A 20,116-nucleotide genomic window follows, 5' to 3' on the forward strand; every position below is an offset into this window, starting at 1 on the left:
TAATCCTGAAGAAATTCTGAGGGATAGAGGAGAACTCTAGCCGCAGACTCGTAGCTATTATCCCCAAAATCCAATCGCTACTGGAGATTTTGGACCAGTCCGGGTAGAAGGCAGATAGTCTACCTCCCACCGGGGCGACTAGTCATTGGGGTGGTTCTTTGACCTCACGGGATGGCTCCTGACGTCCCCCACCTCCAAACATAAATCCAGTACCTCTCCTTTTTTTATCGTCCCATCTGCTCTGGTCTCTAGCTGGTCTCCTTCGAAAGAATCTTTTCCCTGCGAAGGGACGTCCGTAAGAAGTAGTTGGTAGATTGGGAAACTTCTTCTCGTCTCCAGCTTTCTCTAGCAGTTCGTCTAGGACTGGACCAAACAGGTATTCCCCTTCGCACGGAATAGAGCAGAGACTGGATCTTGATTGAAGGTCACCCGGCCAACATTTCAGCCATAGGGCCCTGCGTGCTGCGTTTGATAGTCCTGCCGCTCTAGCCGCCATTCTTGCAGAATCCGCAGATGCATCCGCCAGAAAGGCAGCGGCATTCTGAATTGATGGTAGGAATTTCAACATAGAATCTCTGGAGACTCCCTCTTCCAATTTAGATCCTAGCTGATCCAGCCAGACCATCATTGATCTGGCTGCACATGTCGCAGCTACTGCAGGTCTCAGGGCACCCGCCGACATCTCCCATGTCCCTTTAAGGAACGAGTCAGCCTTCTTATCGAGAGGATCCTTTAGGGAAGCCATGTCATCACAGGGATAGATGATTTTTCAAACGCCTTAGCCACCGCTGCGTCCAATCTTGGTGCCTTATCCCATGTGTTCACCATGGGGTCCTCAAAGGGATATCTACGTTTAAAGGCCGGTGGAAAGGAGCCTTTTTTCTCTGGCTTCTTCCATTCCCTTTTGATGAGGTTCTGAACCTTGTCATTGAGCGGAAAAGACCTACGCTTTTTTGGGTCTAGACCGCCAAACATTAGGTCCTGCGCTGAAAGTTCTGGCCTTTCGTCAGCCACCCCCATAGTGGATCTAACGGATTTAATCAGTTTGTCCATTTGGTCCAACGGAAAACAGAAAAGGTTAGAGTCCTCTTCCGAAGAGGACGCTGAGGAGCCAGAGGCGTCTGAATCATTCACCCTACTAGGGCCAGCGGACGAATCCGAATCTGAGGCGCTAGGCTCCTTTCTTCTTTTGGAAGGCTCCCCCTGGGACAGGGATTTCAGGGAATCTTTCACCTCCTTCCTGATAATCTCCCTAAGGTTTGACGTAAAATCAGGAGATTCTTCCGCCACCTATGGGAGCGGAGAAAAGGGCTATGTAATTTTACCCCGGCGCTACTGCTATACCGTGTTCCCATAAATTTCCTACCGTCTGCCGCACACACGACTGACAAAGTCTCTTAGGGTAGGCGTCTGGCAAAGGGCAAGCGCATAGCACGCACTCCTTGTTTTTAACTTTACCAGCGCATTTTTTCCCCTACGGACGTTAACATAGGAAAAAACTGCATCAGGGTACGTTCACGTAGATCTCTTACCCGGGCAGTAGCGGCAGGTACCGGATCCCTGGGGGGGGGGGGGGGGGGGGGGTTTATGGTCCAGATCCTTTTGTTTAGATCTGCGACTGGGCTGATTACTGCGTCCGCGGGTCTTCGGCTGGGGATTCGCATGGGACCTCTCCGAGGATCTGTCCTGCTCCTCCAGCAGACTGACGGTAGCTTCCGGCTCATCCATAGCTGCAGATGGGTTCACAAGCAGCCCTGCAGCGCTCTGTATGGCTATAGCCCTTCCCCCAGGTCCAGAACATGTGCAGGTGCGTGGCTAAATCCACCCCCGCAGATCCTTGCAAGACACCCCCCCCGCCCTCAACCACCCCATGCAGGATAGCGGCGTTTTTTCACACACAAAAAAAAACGGCCGGCGTTTCACTTCCGGTTTAGGCCCCGCCACATCCGTGCGTCACTTCCGGTATAGGGCAGAGAGCTCAGGGACGCGCCCGGAAGCCCAGGGACGGCACCGCCGGTCCCCCCAGCCGCCCACCGCCACACTATCGCCGCCCACGGCCGCAGCATAGCGGCGATTGCGGCAAAAGCCGGCGACCGACCCCCGGCTCCGGACCGGCAGAACCGGAAGGAGCGCACAGGACGTTGCACCGCACCGAAGGGGATCAGAGGTGGGGAAGACCGAGGCCTAGGGGGGTGAATGAATGGACCTCAGGGGGGGGGGGGGGGGAGACATACTCACCTCGCAGCCATTGGGGATGGACCTCCACCGGACGCCGCACCGCTCACTGTCGTGAAGTCCTACCCGGACCCACCATGGTGCTTCCAGGGACCCGCACAGCCCGAGGTAGGAGACCCCCTCACTACCTGGGTCGGACAGCCGGCCTGGGTATTGATAGGAGAACGAAGTCGTATCTGAAGGGAATCCTGTCCTCCAGGAACAGGAAACCAACTGATGCGTGGGAGAGGTGCCGCCCTTATGCATCTGTAGGTTTCCTGTTCCTGAAGGGCGGATCCCCTCTCTCCGTAGTGCTGTCATGGACGACCGATAAAAACACTATTTTATAGAAAAAATTATTATTTTTGCATCGCTTTATTCTCAGGACTATAACTATTTTTTTTGCTGATGGTGCTGTATGGCAGCTCCCTTTTTGCAGGACAAGATGACGTTTTCAGCGGTACCATGGTTATTTATATCCGTCTTTTTGATCGTGTGTTATTCCACTTTTTGTTCGGCGGTATGATAATAAAGCGTTGTTTTTTGCCTCGTTTTTTTTCCTTACGGTGTTTACTGAAGGGGTTAACTAGTGGGCCAGTTTTATAGGTTGGGTCGTTACGGATGCGGCGATACTAAATATGTGTACTTTTATTTTTTTATTGAGATAAAGAAATGTTTTTATGGGAATAATTTTTTTTTTTTTTTTTTAACACACATTTGGAAAAATTTTTTTTTTACTTTACTTTTTCCCAGGGGGGACATCACAGATCGGTGATCTGACAGTTTGCACAGCACTTGGTAAGCCACCTCCCTCCCTGCAGGACCCGGATGCCGCGGCCATTTTGGATCCGGGCCTGCTACAGGGAGGGAGGTAGGAGACCCTCGCAGCAACGCGATCACATCGCGTTGCTGTGGGGGTCTCAGGGAAGCCTGCAGGGAGCCCCCTCCCTGCGCGATGCTTCCCTGCACCGCCGGCACACCGCGATCATGTTTGATCGCGGTGTGCCGGGGGCGGTCTGTGACCGCTCCTGGCACATAGTGCCGGATGTCAGCTGCAATAGGCAGCTGACACCCGGCCGCAATCGTCCGTGCTCCCCCAGTGAGCGCGGCCGATCGCGTATGATGTACTATCCCGTCGGTGGGCATACGGGCCCTCCCCACCTCGACGGGATAGTACATCATATGTCAGAAAGGGGTTAAAGAAAATTTAAAAAAAAATAAAATAAAAATTGCGTGGGCTCCCGCATAATTTTTATAACTAGCAGAGGAAAAGCCGACGGCTGAAGGCTGATCATAATATTCTGGGAAGGAGCAAATAGCCATAAAGGTGCCAAGGCTATTAATATCAGCTCACAGCTATTTGCTTACACTTTACTGGCTAGTTTACAGAGGGACCTAAGAAAAAAAAATTAACATAGGGTCCCCCCTATAAAATCTGACCAGCAAAGGCTAGACAGATCACTGCGGGCTGATATTAATAGCCTAGGAAGGGGCCATGGATATTGGCCCCTTCCAGACTAAACATCAGTTTTTAAACGTCTGGTTTGTAATGCAATATCTTCATAGGTGTATAGAGGCCCATTTCCAACAACCATTACTCCAGTGTTCTTACGGTACTTTGTGTTTGCCAACTGTGTAAGGCTAAGGGATGGTATGAATACCCTTGAAAACCCTTGTGCAAGTATGTTAGCACAGCTGAAAATAGTTTGGCTGATTAGAGAACTTATAAACCTCAGTGATATAGGAACAAGAGGTAATCGCTCCAGCAGTATCTCCCGAAGTGACTCTTCTACACGTGAGATCACAGTGGGACACTCGGGATTATATAGACTACGGCAGACAGGTGAGTATATGTTGGTCTATTTTACATTATTTGTAGGAGACAAGGGCATCGTGGATTGGGCATTAAGGTTCCTTTTATTTGAATATGTATGTAAATTTATTTTTTAACTGCGAGTACAGGCGACGGCAGATGAGATTACGTCTCCCATCAGCTTCACCTGCTGTCACTGTTATCAGTGACAGCAGATCTAGCCCGATGGGAGCAGTAGTCTTATTGGCCCACGCCTGCGGGACACAGTAACAGCTGCGGGGTGACACCTGCCAGCATGATCCCACAGTGCTCTGACCGACGGTCTTACCAGCAGTAGCGTTACCATCAATAAGAATCACCGCGTTGGCGTTTCCCATGCTGTCACACAGATGACAGAATGGGAAACACCATAGGAAGCCGGTAAAACGCAAAACAAAAACACAGCAAATCCAAACATTTGTATACCTGTGCTTTTGCTGCGGATTTGACTGACTCAATTCAAGTCAATGGGTGCAGAAACGCCGCCAAAACGCAAAAAGAATTGACATGCTACAGAAAGGAACGCACTGCAAATACGCACGGAAATTTACTGATCATATGCACAACACTTCAGGATTGTCAGTGAATAAGCTTGCATAAGTATTCCATAGCGTTTTTGGGCCATTTTCAAGCGTGAAAAAACACTGCAAAAACCCATCAAAAACACACTGTGTGCACATAGCCTTAATCCCAGCGCAGAGCGCCAGTAATCTACTTAAAGGGTTGTGTCACGAACAAAGTACACTTTAATCAATAGATCTTCGAATTTAAAAAAAAAAATAAAGTTTCACTATTGGATATGTTAAGAAAAAAAAAAAAACGTTCCCGTGTTGAGATAGCCTTATAAGGCTATGTGCACACGTTCATGTTTTTTTCGCTTTCAAAACGCGAAAAAAAACCGCTCACATTAAGCATCCTATTTTTAGAATGCAATCTGCATTTTTTTGTGCACATGCTGCTTTTTTTTTTCCAATTGCAACGGTGCCAATGGATTTGGCCATGACTGATTAGATAGATTGATAGAATGTAAGTTCACAAGGGTAGGGTCCCCTCGCCTCTGTACCAGTCATTGTTAGTTTGCTCATTGTAATTTAGATTTGTATGTTGTATCTTCTCATCTACAGCACCATAGAATCATAGGTGCTTTAAAAATAATAATAATAATAATAATAATAAATACATTTACACATTCTCCAAGAACTGTATACAGTATATTGTAAGTTGTATCCAAGAGAATTGTACTCTAAAATATCTACACTGTTAAAAACTACTTACCAATCTTGACACACCAGATCTGTGTGTTCTTGGAGTGATTCCATTTCTTGGGCTACCAAAAGCTCCAATAGGCAGAGCAGAAGGAGAGCGAGATGGAGGGCTACAGGTCACTGGGGATAAGGAGAGGTGATCTAGCATTTTATTAGTGGACTGCATCTTGGATACGTCGCTGCTGTCATCAAGGTTTTCAGGCAGAACATTTTCTCCATTTTTTATTCTCCTTAAATAGTCCTTCAGTAAAAGCTGCGTTGGTGTCTCACTCAGCCAGTATAGAAATAACTCATCTACTTTCATTTTTAAAACTGGCTGTAAAACCTTGTTGGCAGGCATGATAACGCTTATCAGAGCGGAGTTCCTCCTCCTACTCACCAAGTCCACCCTAGACGGGCCTGTAACACAAAGAAAAACATAATTAATGCAACGTATAGGCCAGAAAGTCACTTCTTCGGGTTGACCCGACATTCAGGTCTTTAGGACAGCACAATGACCAGTGCGCCCAGCAAGTATCAAGCACATTTTGGCCCAGATCCAGCATTGCCTCTGCGCCTATTTCTTATTCCATTTGTGTCTTTTTCAAAGTCTATGTTATTAGTGCTCGCCTGTGGCTTTTGTTTTCCCTTTGTGGGCAGAGGTTAGGGATTTCAGATGTTTTTGCCAAATTCAGCCATAGCAACTTTTTTAGCACAATTCCACTCCCATTCCTCCAGATTTGTTTTTTGAGTAAGGCAATATTTGGGGGCAATTTTTGTGCCATTTTTCACATTGTGCGACTTTTGGCACCAAAAAGTTGCAAAACCGTTCAAAATGCCAAATTCACGAATTGCGAGAATCAGTAAATTGGCGACAAAATGGAAAATATACATACATACATACATATACATATTGTGGCCCAGCCTCTTAGTTTTAGGTAATTGGACCCTGGGAGTCAGAACCAGATTTGTGGAGAGAGTACCGTACTAATGAAGAGGGCCTAGTCACATCACAGGAGTTATCTAGCAGTGGGGAATTTTCCCATCAGTGTCTTATTCACAGTGTATAGGAAATATGGGGTCATCGGGTACAGCTAACAGAGCTTAAACCGAGTGTAGACTAAAGAGTAACAGAGAAAAATCGGGAAAAAAAGGGATAACAAAACCCTTACCTAATTATTCATGTGGAAGGCTAGGGCTACACAGCGACTTTGGCCGCAACATCTGTCACACGACTTGAGTTTGCTTGATGCCGTTTTACGCCACAATAGAAGTGAATGGGGTCACAGAGCGTTACTTACACTACTGCGACAAGGAAAAAATTTTTTTTATTTATTTATTTATTTTTTTAAACTTGTCACATTCGTGTAGGTGTTGCAATACAGAGTAGCCAAGCAAACTTCAGTTGAGGCAAAAGTCGCAGTGCAGATCCAGCCTAAGAGTGGGGGGTGAGAACTCTGTCCACACAAGGTCAATACAGAAATATAGGTCACAGTTAAATACTAATTGATAATAATCAGGATATAGTTTCTGACATGGACACCAAGTCTGTAGTCACATTCTGTCCTATTGGCTGCTACGTATAGATTTAGGACCAGGGGTACAGTACGTTGGGACCCTCTACTGCAGTATATAAATCCACCCCCTGAGATCATATATAATAGATAGGAAACCCAGCAGTACTGTATACAATCTAAAAACATTACTTGCAGCAGTACAGTACATAAGGCATCACCGATAGTACTCAAATCATATAAAACATAACCTTTAATATATCTTAATAAAAAAAAAAATTCAAAATATAATCAACACCCCATATTATGATATGGGTCTGCTAATAAATGGGCAAATAAAGAAGAGGAATATTTCACCTTAATAGGTTACTATAATATCCCTTCCTACCAGCGGAGGTTGGCACCCTATAACCTGTGCATTGTTGCCCCCGCTCCACGTCGACATTCCCTCCCTTTCCCTAGAAAACCCTATTAAAGGTAGTTTGCACAGAAATACAATATCGTACCATAGGTGATAGAATCAGAGAGACATGGTACCCGGCTTCTGATATACCATATGGTACGGGCAATATATCAGAGAGGGGTAAAAATCAAAGCCCACAAGGAAATACCAAAATCATATACGGTATATCATAAAAAGTTTAGGAATAGGCAGATATCAAAATTGTATATATTCCCAATTCTCATCTAAATATTAGCACAAAAATCGATAGTATCCTAGAATCTGCAGCATAGATCACTAGTGTGCAATATTCTTTTGATAATATATTCTCAATGCACCTAAACCAGATCTCACAATAATTATAGGTGCAAGAATGAATGATTTCCTAATATATTCACCATAAGCAGTCACTGTGCAACGTCCCTGTTGATAGATAATACGTTTATGCCCAAGAATAAAGGAACATATATCAAAACAAGTTCCCATACCACACACAATGGGGGTTAGAGCTCCCAAGATAGATCCGAAACGCTTATACTGCACTCTACAGAGATTAGATAATCCAATTAAACCCTCCGTTCATATATCAGAATACAATCAAAGGGATTCCATTACCCCATGTGGAGCAACACAAAAAAAAATGGCCACTATGCACATTGCAGGATGCGTTTCCCCACAGATTAGTGCCTCAGGAGAACATAAGGTACCGTCACACATAACGATATCGTTGCTTTTTGTGAAGTAGCAACGATATCGTTAACGAAATCATTCTGTGTGACAAAGACCCCCTGCTGGGAGATCGTTGGTCGCTGGGGAAAGTCCAGGACTTTATTTCGTCGCTGGATCTCCCGCTGACATCGCTGAATCGGCGTGTGTGACGCCGATTCGGCGATGTCTTCACTGGTAACCAGGGTAAACATCGGGTTACTAAGCGCAGGGCCACGCTTAGTAACCCAATGTTTACCCTGGTTATCATTGTAAAAGTAAAAAAAAAAAAAAAAAAAAAAAAACACTACATACTTACATTCCGGTGTCTGGTCATGTCCCTCGCCTTCAGCTTCCCGCACTGACTGTGAGCGCCGGCCGTAAAGCAAAGCACAGCGGTGACGTCACCGCTGTGCTTTACGGCCGGCGCTCAGTCAGTGCGGAAAGCTGAAGGCGAGGGACATGACCAGACACCGGAATGTAAGTATGTAGTGTTTTTTTTTTTTTTTTTTACTTTTACAATGGTAACCAGGGTAAACATCAGGATACTAAGCGTGGCCCTGCGCTTAGTAACCCGATGTTTACCCTGGTTACCCGGGGACTTCGGCATCGTTGGTCGCTGGAGAGCTGTCTGTGTGACAGCTCTCCAGCGACGCTGCAGCAATCGACATCGTTGTCTAGATCGCTGCAGCGTCGCTTAATGTGACGGTACCTATACTGGTATACAAATCCCATAAAAAAGGGGAGACATATGGTCTAAAGTCATCAAAACGACAGCATGGGGATAATGCCATTCACATGTGTCAGGGAGCCGATATCCACCATTTTTACAAACCTACTTATAGTACAGTATACAGTACAGGGTGTAAACATACACACAACTCCCGTACTCCTTACATACATGACCGACAGTACAGTATAATACATAGGCACGGAGACTGTACCCTATAGACAGGTATAAGCCCCATAAACACAGCTCCTGTACCCTATAGACAGGTATAAGCCCCCATACACACAGCTCCTGTACCCTATAGACAGGTATAAGCCCCCATACACACAGCTCCTGTACCCTATAGGCAGGTATAAGCCCCCATACACACAGCTCCTGCACCCTATAGACAGGTATAAGCCCCCATACACACAGCTCCTGTACCCTATAGACAGGTATAAGCCCCCATACACACAGCTCCTGTACCCTACAGGCAGGTATAAGCCCCCATACACACAGCTCCTGTACCCTATAGACCGGTATAAGCCCCCATACACACAGCTCCTGTACCCTATAGGCAGGTATAAGCCCCCATACACACAGCTCCTGTACCCTATAGGCAGGTATAAGCCCCCATACACACAGCTCCTGTACCCTATAGACAGGTATAAGCCCCCATACACACAGCTCCTGTACCCTATAGGCAGGTATAAGCCCCCATACACACAGCTCCTGTACCCTATAGGCAGGTATAAGCCCCCATACACACAGCTCCTGTACCCTATAGGCAGGTATAAGCCCCCATACACAGCTCCTGTACATTATAGACAGGTATAAGCCCCCCATACACACAGCTCCTGTACCCATACACACAGCTCCTGTACCTTATAGACAGGAATAAGCCCCCATACACAAGGGCTCCTGTACCCTAGAAGCAGGTATAAGCCCCCATACACAGCTCCTGTACATTATAGACAGGTATAAGCCCCCCATACACACAGCTCCTGTACCCTATAGACAGGTATAAGCCCCCATACACACAGCTCCTGTACCCTATAGACCAGTATAAGCCCCCATACAACGGTATAAGCCCCCATACACACGTCCTGTACCCTATAGGCAGGTATAAGCCCCCATACACACAGCTCCTGTACACTATAGACAGGTATAAGCCCCCCCATACACAGCTCCTGTACCCTATAGACCGGTATAAGCCCCCATACACGCAGCTCCTGTACCCTATAGACCGGTATAAGCCCCCATACACACAGCTCCTGTACATTATAGACAGGAATAAGCCCCCATACACAAGGGCTCCTGTACCCTAGAAGCAGGTATAAGCCCCCATACACACAGCTCCTGTACATTATAGACAGGAATAAGCCCCCATACACAAGGGCTCCTGTACCCTAGAAGCAGGTATAAGCCCCCATACACACAGCTCCTGTACATTATAGACAGGTATAAGCCCCCCATACACAGAGCTCCTGTACATTATAGACAGGAATAAGCCCCCATACACAAGGGCTCCTGTACCCTAGAAGCAGGTATAAGCCCCCATACACACAGCTCCTGTACATTATAGACAGGTATAAGCCCCCATACACACAGCTCCTGTACATTATAGACAGGAATAAGCCCCCATACACAAGGGCTCCTGTACCCTAGAAGCAGGTATAAGCCCCCATACACACAGCTCCTGTACATTATAGACAGGAATAAGCCCCCATACACAAGGGCTCCTGTACCCTAGAAGCAGGTATAAGCCCCCATACACACAGCTCCTGTACATTATAGACAGGTATAAGCCCCCATACACACAGCTCCTGTACATTATAGACAGGTATAAGCCCCCATACACACAGCTCCTGTACATTATAGACAGGAATAAGCCCCCATACACAAGGGCTCCTGTACCCTAGAAGCAGGTATAAGCCCCCATACACACAGCTCCTGTACATTATAGACAGGTATAAGCCCCCATACACACAGCTCCTGTACATTATAGACAGGAATAAGCCCCCATACACAAGGGCTCCTGTACCCTAGAAGCAGGTATAAGCCCAGATACACACAGCTCCTGTACCCTATAGGCAGGTATAAGCCCCCATACACACAGCTCCTGTACATTATAGACAGGTATAAGCCCCCCATACACACAGCTCCTGTACCCATACACACAGCTCCTGTACATTATAGACAGGAATAAGCCCCCATACACAAGGGCTCCTGTACCCTAGAAGCAGGTATAAGCCCCCATACACACAGCTCCTGTACATTATAGACAGGTATAAGCCCCCCATACACACAGCTCCTGTACATTATAGACAGGTATAAGCCCCCATACACACAGCTCCTGTACATTATAGACAGGTATAAGCCCCCATGCACACAGGTCCTGTACATTATAGACAGGAATAAGCCCCCATACACAAGGGCTCCTGTACCCTAGAAGCAGGTATAAGCCCCCATACACACAGCTCCTGTACCCTATAGGCAGGTATAAGCCCCCATACACACAGCTCCTGCACATTATAGACAGGTATAAGCCCCCCATACACAGAGCTCCTGTACATTATAGACAGGAATAAGCCCCCATACACAAGGGCTCCTGTACCCTAGAAGCAGGTATAAGCCCCCATACACACAGCTCCTGCACCCTATAGACAGGTATAAGCCCCCATACACACAGCTCCTGTACCCTACAGGCAGGTATAAGCCCCCATACACACAGCTCCTGCACCCTATAGGCAGGTATAAGCCCCCATACACACAGCTCCTGTACCCTATAGGCAGGTATAAGCCCCCATACACAGCTCCTGTACCCATACACACAGCTCCTGTACCTTATAGACAGGAATAAGCCCCCATACACAAGGGCTCCTGTACCCTAGAAGCAGGTATAAGCCCCCATACACAGCTCCTGTACATTATAGACAGGTATAAGCCCCCCATACACACAGCTCCTGTACCCTATAGACAGGTATAAGCCCCCATACACACAGCTCCTGTACCCTAGAAGCAGGTATAAGCCCCCATACACACAGCTCCTGCACATTATAGACAGGTATAAGCCCCCCATACACAGAGCTCCTGTACATTATAGACAGGAATAAGCCCCCATACACAAGGGCTCCTGTACCCTAGAAGCAGGTATAAGCCCCCATACACACAGCTCCTGTACATTATAGACAGGTATAAGCCCCCATACACACAGCTCCTGTACATTATAGACAGGAATAAGCCCCCATACACAAGGGCTCCTGTACCCTAGAAGCAGGTATAAGCCCCCATACACACAGCTCCTGTACCCTATAGGCAGGTATAAGCCCCCATACACACAGCTCCTGTACATTATAGACAGGTATAAGCCCCCCATACACACAGCTCCTGTACCCATACACACAGCTCCTGTACATTATAGACAGGAATAATCCCCCATACACAAGGGCTCCTGTACCCTAGAAGCAGGTATAAGCCCCCATACACACAGCTCCTGTACATTATAGACAGGTATAAGCCCCCCATACACACAGCTCCTGTACATTATAGACAGGTATAAGCCCCCATACACACAGCTCTTGTACATTATAGACAGGTATAAGCCCCCATACACACAGCTCTTGTACATTATAGACAGGAATAAGCCCCCATACACAAGGGCTCCTGTACCCTAGAAGCAGGTATAAGCCCCCATACACACAGCTCCTGTACCCTATAGACAGGTATAAGCCCCCCATACACACAGCTCCTGTACATTATAGACAGGTATAAGCCCCCATACACACAGCTCTTGTACATTATAGACAGGTATAAGCCCCCATACACACAGCTCCTGTACATTATAGACAGGTATAAGCCCCCCATACACACAGCTCCTGTACCCATACACACAGCTCCTGTACATTATAGACAGGAATAATCCCCCATACACAAGGGCTCCTGTACCCTAGAAGCAGGTATAAGCCCCCATACACACAGCTCCTGTACATTATAGACAGGTATAAGCCCCCCATACACACAGCTCCTGTACATTATAGACAGGTATAAGCCCCCATACACACAGCTCTTGTACATTATAGACAGGTATAAGCCCCCATACACACAGCTCTTGTACATTATAGACAGGAATAAGCCCCCATACACACAGCTCTTGTACATTATAGACAGGAATAAGCCCCCATACACAAGGGCTCCTGTACCCTAGAAGCAGGTATAAGCCCCCATACACACAGCTCCTGTACCCTATAGGCAGGTATAAGCCCCCATACACACAGCTCCTGTACATTATAGACAGGTATAAGCCCCCCATACACACAGCTCCTGTACCCATACACACAGCTCCTGTACCCTACAGGCAGGTATAAGCCCCCATACACACAGCTCCTGTACATTATAGACAGGAATAAGCCCCCATACACAAGATCTCCTGTACCCTAGAAGCAGGTATAAGCCCCCATACACACAGCTCCTGTACATTATAGACAGGAATAAGCCCCCATACACAAGGGCTCCTGTACCCTAGAAGCAGGTATAAGCCCCCATACACACAGCTCCTGTACCCTATAGGCAGGTATAAGCCCCCATACACACAGCTCCTGTACATTATAGACAGGTATAAGCCCCCCATACACACAGCTCCTGTACCCATACACACAGCTCCTGTACATTATAGACAGGAATAATCCCCCATACACAAGGGCTCCTGTACCCTAGAAGCAGGTATAAGCCCCCATACACACAGCTCCTGTACATTATAGACAGGTATAAGCCCCCCATACACACAGCTCCTGTACATTATAGACAGGTATAAGCCCCCATACACACAGCTCTTGTACATTATAGACAGGTATAAGCCCCCATACACACAGCTCCTGTACATTATAGACAGGAATAAGCCCCCATACACAAGGGCTCCTGTACCCTAGAAGCAGGTATAAGCCCCCATACACACAGCTCCTGTACCCTATAGGCAGGTATAAGCCCCCATACACACAGCTCCTGTACATTATAGACAGGTATAAGCCCCCCATACACACAGCTCCTGTACCCATACACACAGCTCCTGTACCCTACAGGCAGGTATAAGCCCCCATACACACAGCTCCTGTACATTATAGACAGGAATAAGCCCCCATACACAAGATCTCCTGTACCCTAGAAGCAGGTATAAGCCCCCATACACACAGCTCCTGTACATTATAGACAGGAATAAGCCCCCATACACAAGGGCTCCTGTACCCTAGAAGCAGGTATAAGCCCCCATACACACAGCTCCTGTACCTTATAAACAGGTATAAGCCCCCATACACACAGCTCCTGTACATTATAGACAGGTATAAGCCCCCATACACACAGCTCCTGTACCCTATAGACAGGTATAAGCCCCCATACACACAGCTCCTGTACATTATAGACAGGTATAAGCCCCCCATACACACAGCTCCTGTACCCTATAGACAGGTATAAGCCCCATACACACAGCTCCTGTACCCTATAGACAGGTATAAGCCCCCATACACACAGCTCCTGTACATTATAGACAGGTATAAGCCCCCCATACACACAGCTCCTGTACCTTATAGACAGGTATAAGCCCCCATACACACAGCTCCTGTACATTATAGACAGGTATAAGCCCCCATACACACAGCTCCTGTACATTATAGACAGGTATAAGCCCCCATACACACAGCTCCTGTACATTATAGACAGGTATAAGCCCCCATACACACAGCTCCTGTACATTATAGACAGGTATAAGCCCCCCATACACACAGCTCCTGTACCTTATAGACAGGTATAAGCCCCATACACACAGCTCCTGTACATTATAGACAGGTATAAGCCCCCATACACACAGCTCCTGTACATTATAGACAGGTATAAGCCCCCATACACACAGCTCCTGTACCCTATAGACAGGTATAAGCCCCCATACACACAGCTCCTGTACCCTATAGACAGGTATAAGCCCCCATACACACAGCTCCTGTACATTATAGACAGGTATAAGCCCCCCATACACACAGCTCCTGTACCCTATAGACAGGTATAAGCCCCCATACACACAGCTCCTGTACCCTATAGACAGGTATAAGCCCCCATACACACAGCTCCTGTACATTATAGACAGGTATAAGCCCCCCATACACACAGCTCCTGTACCTTATAGACAGGTATAAGCCCCCATACACACAGCTCCTGTACATTATAGACAGGTATAAGCCCCCATACACACAGCTCCTGTACCCTATAGGCAGGTATAAGCCCCCATACACACAGCTCCTGTACCCTATAGGCAGGTATAAGCCCCCATACACACAGCTCCTGTACCCTATAGACAGGTATAAGCCCCCATACACACAGCTCCTGTACATTATAGGCAGGTATAAGCCCCCATACACACAGCTCCTGTACCCTATAGACAGGTATAAGCCCCCATACACACAGCTCCTGTACATTATAGACAGGTATAAGCCCCCATACACACAGCTCCTGTACATTATAGACAGGTATAAGCCCCCCATACACACAGCTCCTGTACCTTATAGACAGGTATAAGCCCCATACACACAGCTCCTGTACATTATAGACAGGTATAAGCCCCCATACACACAGCTCCTGTACATTATAGACAGGTATAAGCCCCCATACACACAGCTCCTGTACCCTATAGACAGGTATAAGCCCCCATACACACAGCTCCTGTACATTATAGACAGGTATAAGCCCCCATACACACAGCTCCTGTACCCTATAGACAGGTATAAGCCCCCCATACACACAGCTCCTGTACCCTATAGACAGGTATAAGCCCCATACACACAGCTCCTGTACCCTATAGACAGATATAAGCCCCCCATACACACAGCTCCTGTACCCTATAGACAGGTATAAGCCCCATACACACAGCTCCTGTACATTATAGACAGGTATAAGCCCCCATACACAGCTCCTGTAGCACATTACACACGTTACACCGTCGCTAGGTTACAAGGCAGCCACATACCGCCACCCCCGCAGCAGCTGCTCTGTCACCCAGGTCCCTCCAGGCTGCGCACACTGACAGGAATGCAGGCACTGGTAGCACACACTTCCGCTCTGGAGACCGCTCTTTTACACCTGAGTAAAAGCTCGGCGGAAGCGACATAACTTGTAGCAGGAGGCGAGCGCGGAGCGGGCTGCGGTCATGTGACCCGGCAGGAAGGGGAGGAGTCTCGTGTCGCTGCTGTCTGGGTTGAGCCTAGAGTGTATGGGCTCCTTCCAGGTCACCTGACTTCAGCCCATACAGTCTAGCCGGCCGGGCTCACGGTGAAGATGCTAGAGTGTATGGGCTCCTTCCAGGTCCTGACTGCAGCCCATACAGTATAGCAGGCTCACTGTGAAGATGCTAGAGTGTATGGGCTCCTTCCAGGTCCTGACTGCAGCCCATACATTGTAGCTGGCTCACTACTGAAGATGCTAGACTGTATGGGCTGCAGTCAGGTATATATTCTTGAAGATAGCAGACTTTATGGGCTGCTGCCTGGCCCTGACTGCAGTAAATACATGACACTAGACTGTATGTGCTCCTTCAAGGTATAAATTATTAAAGCCAGCAGAATATATGGGCTCCTGCCAGGTCCTGACTGCAGCCCATACAGTCTAGTCAGCTCACTGGTGAAGACACTAGACTGTATGGGCTCCTGTCAGGTATATATTATTGTAGATACAGACTGTACGGGCTCCTGTCAGGTATATATTATTGTAGATATAGACTGTACGGGCTCCTGTCAGGTATATAGTATGGTAGATACAGACTGTATGGGCTCCTGTCAGGTATATAGTATGGTAGATACAGACTGTATGGGCTCCTGTCAGGTATATATTATTGTAGATACAGACTGTACGGGCTCCTGTCAGGTATATATTATTGTAGATATAGACTGTACAGTCTCCTGTCAGGTATATATTATTGTAGATACAGACTGTATGGGCTCCTGTCAGGTATATAGTATGGTAGATACAGACTGTATGGGCTCCTGTCAGGTATATATTATTGTAGATACAGACTGTACGGGCTCCTGTCAGGTATATATTATTGTAGATACAGACTGTATGGGCTCCTGTCAGGTATATATTATTGTAGATACAGACTGTACGGGCTCCTGTCAGGTATATATTATTGTAGATACAGACTGTATGGGCTCCTGTCAGGTATATATTATTGTAGATACAGACTGTACGGGCTCCTGTCAGGTATATATTATTGTAGATATGGACTGTATGGGCTCCTGTCAGGTATGTATTATTGTAGATATAGACTGTACGGGCTCCTGTCAGGTATATATTATTGTAGATACAGACTGTAGGGCTCCTGTCAGGTATATATTATTGTAGATACAGACTGTATGGGCTCCTGTCAGGTATATATTATTGTAGATACAGACTGTACGGGCTCCTGTCAGGTATATATTATTGTAGATACAGACTGTATGGGCTCCTTTCAGGTATATATTATTGTAGATACAGACTGTATGGGCTCCTGTCAGGTATATATTATTGTAGATATGGACTGTATGGGCTCCTGTCAGGTATGTATTATTGTAGATATAGACTGTACGGGCTCCTGTCAGGTATGTATTATTGTAGATATAGACTGTACGGGCTCCTGTCAGGTATATATTATTGTAGATACAGACTGTATGAGCTCCTGTCAGGTATATATTATTGTAGATACAGACTGTACGGGCTCCTGTCAGGTATGTATTATTGTAGATATAGACTGTACGGGCTCCTGTCAGGTATATATTATTGTAGATACAGACTGTATGAGCTCCTGTCAGGTATATATTATTGTAGATACAGACTGTAGGGCTCCTGTCAGGTATATATTATTGTAGATACAGACTGTAGGGCTCCTGTCAGGTATCTATTATTGTAGATACAGACTGTATGGGCTCCTTTCAGGTATATATTATTGTAGATACAGACTGTATGGGCTCCTGTCAGGTATATATTATTGTAGATACAGACTGTATGGGCTCCTTTCAGGTATATATTATTGTAGATACAGACTGTATGGGCTCCTTTCAGGTATATATTATTGTAGATACAGACTGTACGGGCTCCTGTCAGGTATGTATTATTGTAGATATAGACTGTACGGGCTCCTGTCAGGTATATATTATTGTAGATACAGACTGTATGAGCTCCTGTCAGGTATATATTATTGTAGATACAGACTGTAGGGCTCCTGTCAGGTATATATTATTGTAGATACAGACTGTAGGGCTCCTGTCAGGTATCTATTATTGTAGATATAGACTGTAGGGCTCCTGTCAGGTATATATTATTGTAGATAGAGACTGTATGGGCTCCTGTCAGGTATATATTATTGTAGATACAGACTGTACGGGCTCCTGTCAGGTATATATTATTGTAGATACAGACTGTAGGGCTCCTGTCAGGTATCTATTATTGTAGATATAGACTGTACGGGCTCCTGTCAGGTATATATTATTGTAGATAGAGACTGTATGGGCTCCTGTCAGGTATATATTATTGTACATACAGACTGTATGGGCTCCTTTCAGGTATATATTATTGTAGATACAGACTGTACGGACTCCTGTCAGGTATATATTATTGTAGATATAGACTGTACGGGCTCCTGTCAGGTGTATATTATTCTAGATACAGACTGTAGGGCTCCTGTCAGGTATATATTATTGTAGATACAGACTGTACGGGCTCCTGTCAGGTATATATTATTGTAGATACAGACTGTAGGGCTCCTGTCAGGTATATATTATTGTAGATACAGACTGTACGGGCTCCTGTCAGGTATATATTATTGTAGATACAGACTGTACGGGCTCCTGTCAGGTATATATTATTGTAGATACAGACTGTAGGGCTCCTGTCAGGTATCTATTATTGTAGATATAGACTGTACGGGCTCCTGTCAGGTATATATTATTGTAGATAGAGACTGTATGGGCTCCTGTCAGGTATATATTATTGTACATACAGACTGTATGGGCTCCTTTCAGGTATATATTATTGTAGATACAGACTGTACGGACTCCTGTCAGGTATATATTATTGTAGATATAGACTGTACGGGCTCCTGTCAGGTGTATATTATTCTAGATACAGACTGTAGGGCTCCTGTCAGGTATATATTATTGTAGATACAGACTGTACGGGCTCCTGTCAGGTATATATTATTGTAGATACAGACTGTAGGGCTCCTGTCAGGTATATATTATTGTAGATATAGACTGTACGGGCTCCTGTCAGGTATATATTATTGTAGATACAGACTGTATGGGCTCCTGTCAGGTATATATTATTGTAGATACAGACTGTAGGGCTCCTGTCAGGTATATATTATTGTAGATACAGACTGTACAGGCTCCTGTCAGGTATATATTATTGTAGATATAGACTGTACGGGCTCCTGTCAGGTATATATTATTGTAGATACAGACTGTAGGGCTCCTGTCAGGTATATATTATTGTAGATACAGACTGTACGGGCTCCTGTCAGGTATATATTATTGTAGATATAGACTGTAGGGCTCCTGTCAGGTGTATATTATTGTAGATACAGACTGTACGGGCTCCTGTCAGGTATATATTATTGTAGATACAGACTGTACGGGCTCCTGTCAGGTATATAGTATGGTAGATACAGACTGTATGGACTCCTGTCAGGTATATATTATTGTAGATACAGACTGTACGGGCTCCTGTCAGGTATATATTATTGTAGATACAGACTGTAGGGCTCCTGTCAGGTATATATTATTGTAGATACAGACTGTACGGGCTCCTGTCAGGTATATATTATTGTAGATACAGACTGTACGGGCTCCTGTCAGGTATATATTATTGTAGATACAGACTGTACGGGCTCCTGTCAGGTATATATTATTGTAGATACAGACTGTACGGGCTCCTGTCAGGTATATATTATTGTAGATACAGACTGTAGGGCTCCTGTCAGGTATCTATTATTGTAGATATAGACTGTACGGGCTCCTGTCAGGTATATATTATTGTAGATAGAGACTGTATGGGCTCCTGTCAGGTATATATTATTGTACATACAGACTGTATGGGCTCCTTTCAGGTATATATTATTGTAGATACAGACTGTACGGACTCCTGTCAGGTATATATTATTGTAGATATAGACTGTACGGGCTCCTGTCAGGTGTATATTATTCTAGATACAGACTGTAGGGCTCCTGTCAGGTATATATTATTGTAGATACAGACTGTACGGGCTCCTGTCAGGTATATATTATTGTAGATACAGACTGTAGGGCTCCTGTCAGGTATATATTATTGTAGATATAGACTGTACGGGCTCCTGTCAGGTATATATTATTGTAGATACAGACTGTATGGGCTCCTGTCAGGTATATATTATTGTAGATACAG

At 45.9% G+C, this 20,116-nt stretch overlaps 1 protein-coding gene across 2 annotated transcripts in view; it reads right to left on the minus strand.

Moving 5' to 3' along the window:
- PPP2R3B (protein phosphatase 2 regulatory subunit B''beta) overlaps window positions 1-15,874 on the minus strand; it is a 106,344-nt gene extending 90,470 nt beyond the window's left edge. The window contains exons 1-2 of one of the 2 annotated variants that reach the window (XM_069757870.1): window positions 15,693-15,874; window positions 5,342-5,730 (exon numbers count right to left, since the gene is read on the minus strand). In XM_069757870.1, the coding sequence (XP_069613971.1) occupies window positions 5,342-5,671 (330 nt within the window). In that variant the 5' untranslated portion in view covers window positions 5,672-5,730; window positions 15,693-15,874. The remainder of the gene's footprint in view (window positions 1-5,341; window positions 5,731-15,692) is intronic. The other variant, XM_069757871.1, reaches the window with a different exon arrangement.
- Window positions 15,875-20,116: the final 4,242 nt, after the last annotated feature.

Source organism: Ranitomeya imitator, chromosome 3 (assembly GCF_032444005.1).
Source record: "Ranitomeya imitator isolate aRanImi1 chromosome 3, aRanImi1.pri, whole genome shotgun sequence".
NCBI classification, from domain to species: domain Eukaryota; kingdom Metazoa; phylum Chordata; class Amphibia; order Anura; family Dendrobatidae; genus Ranitomeya; species Ranitomeya imitator.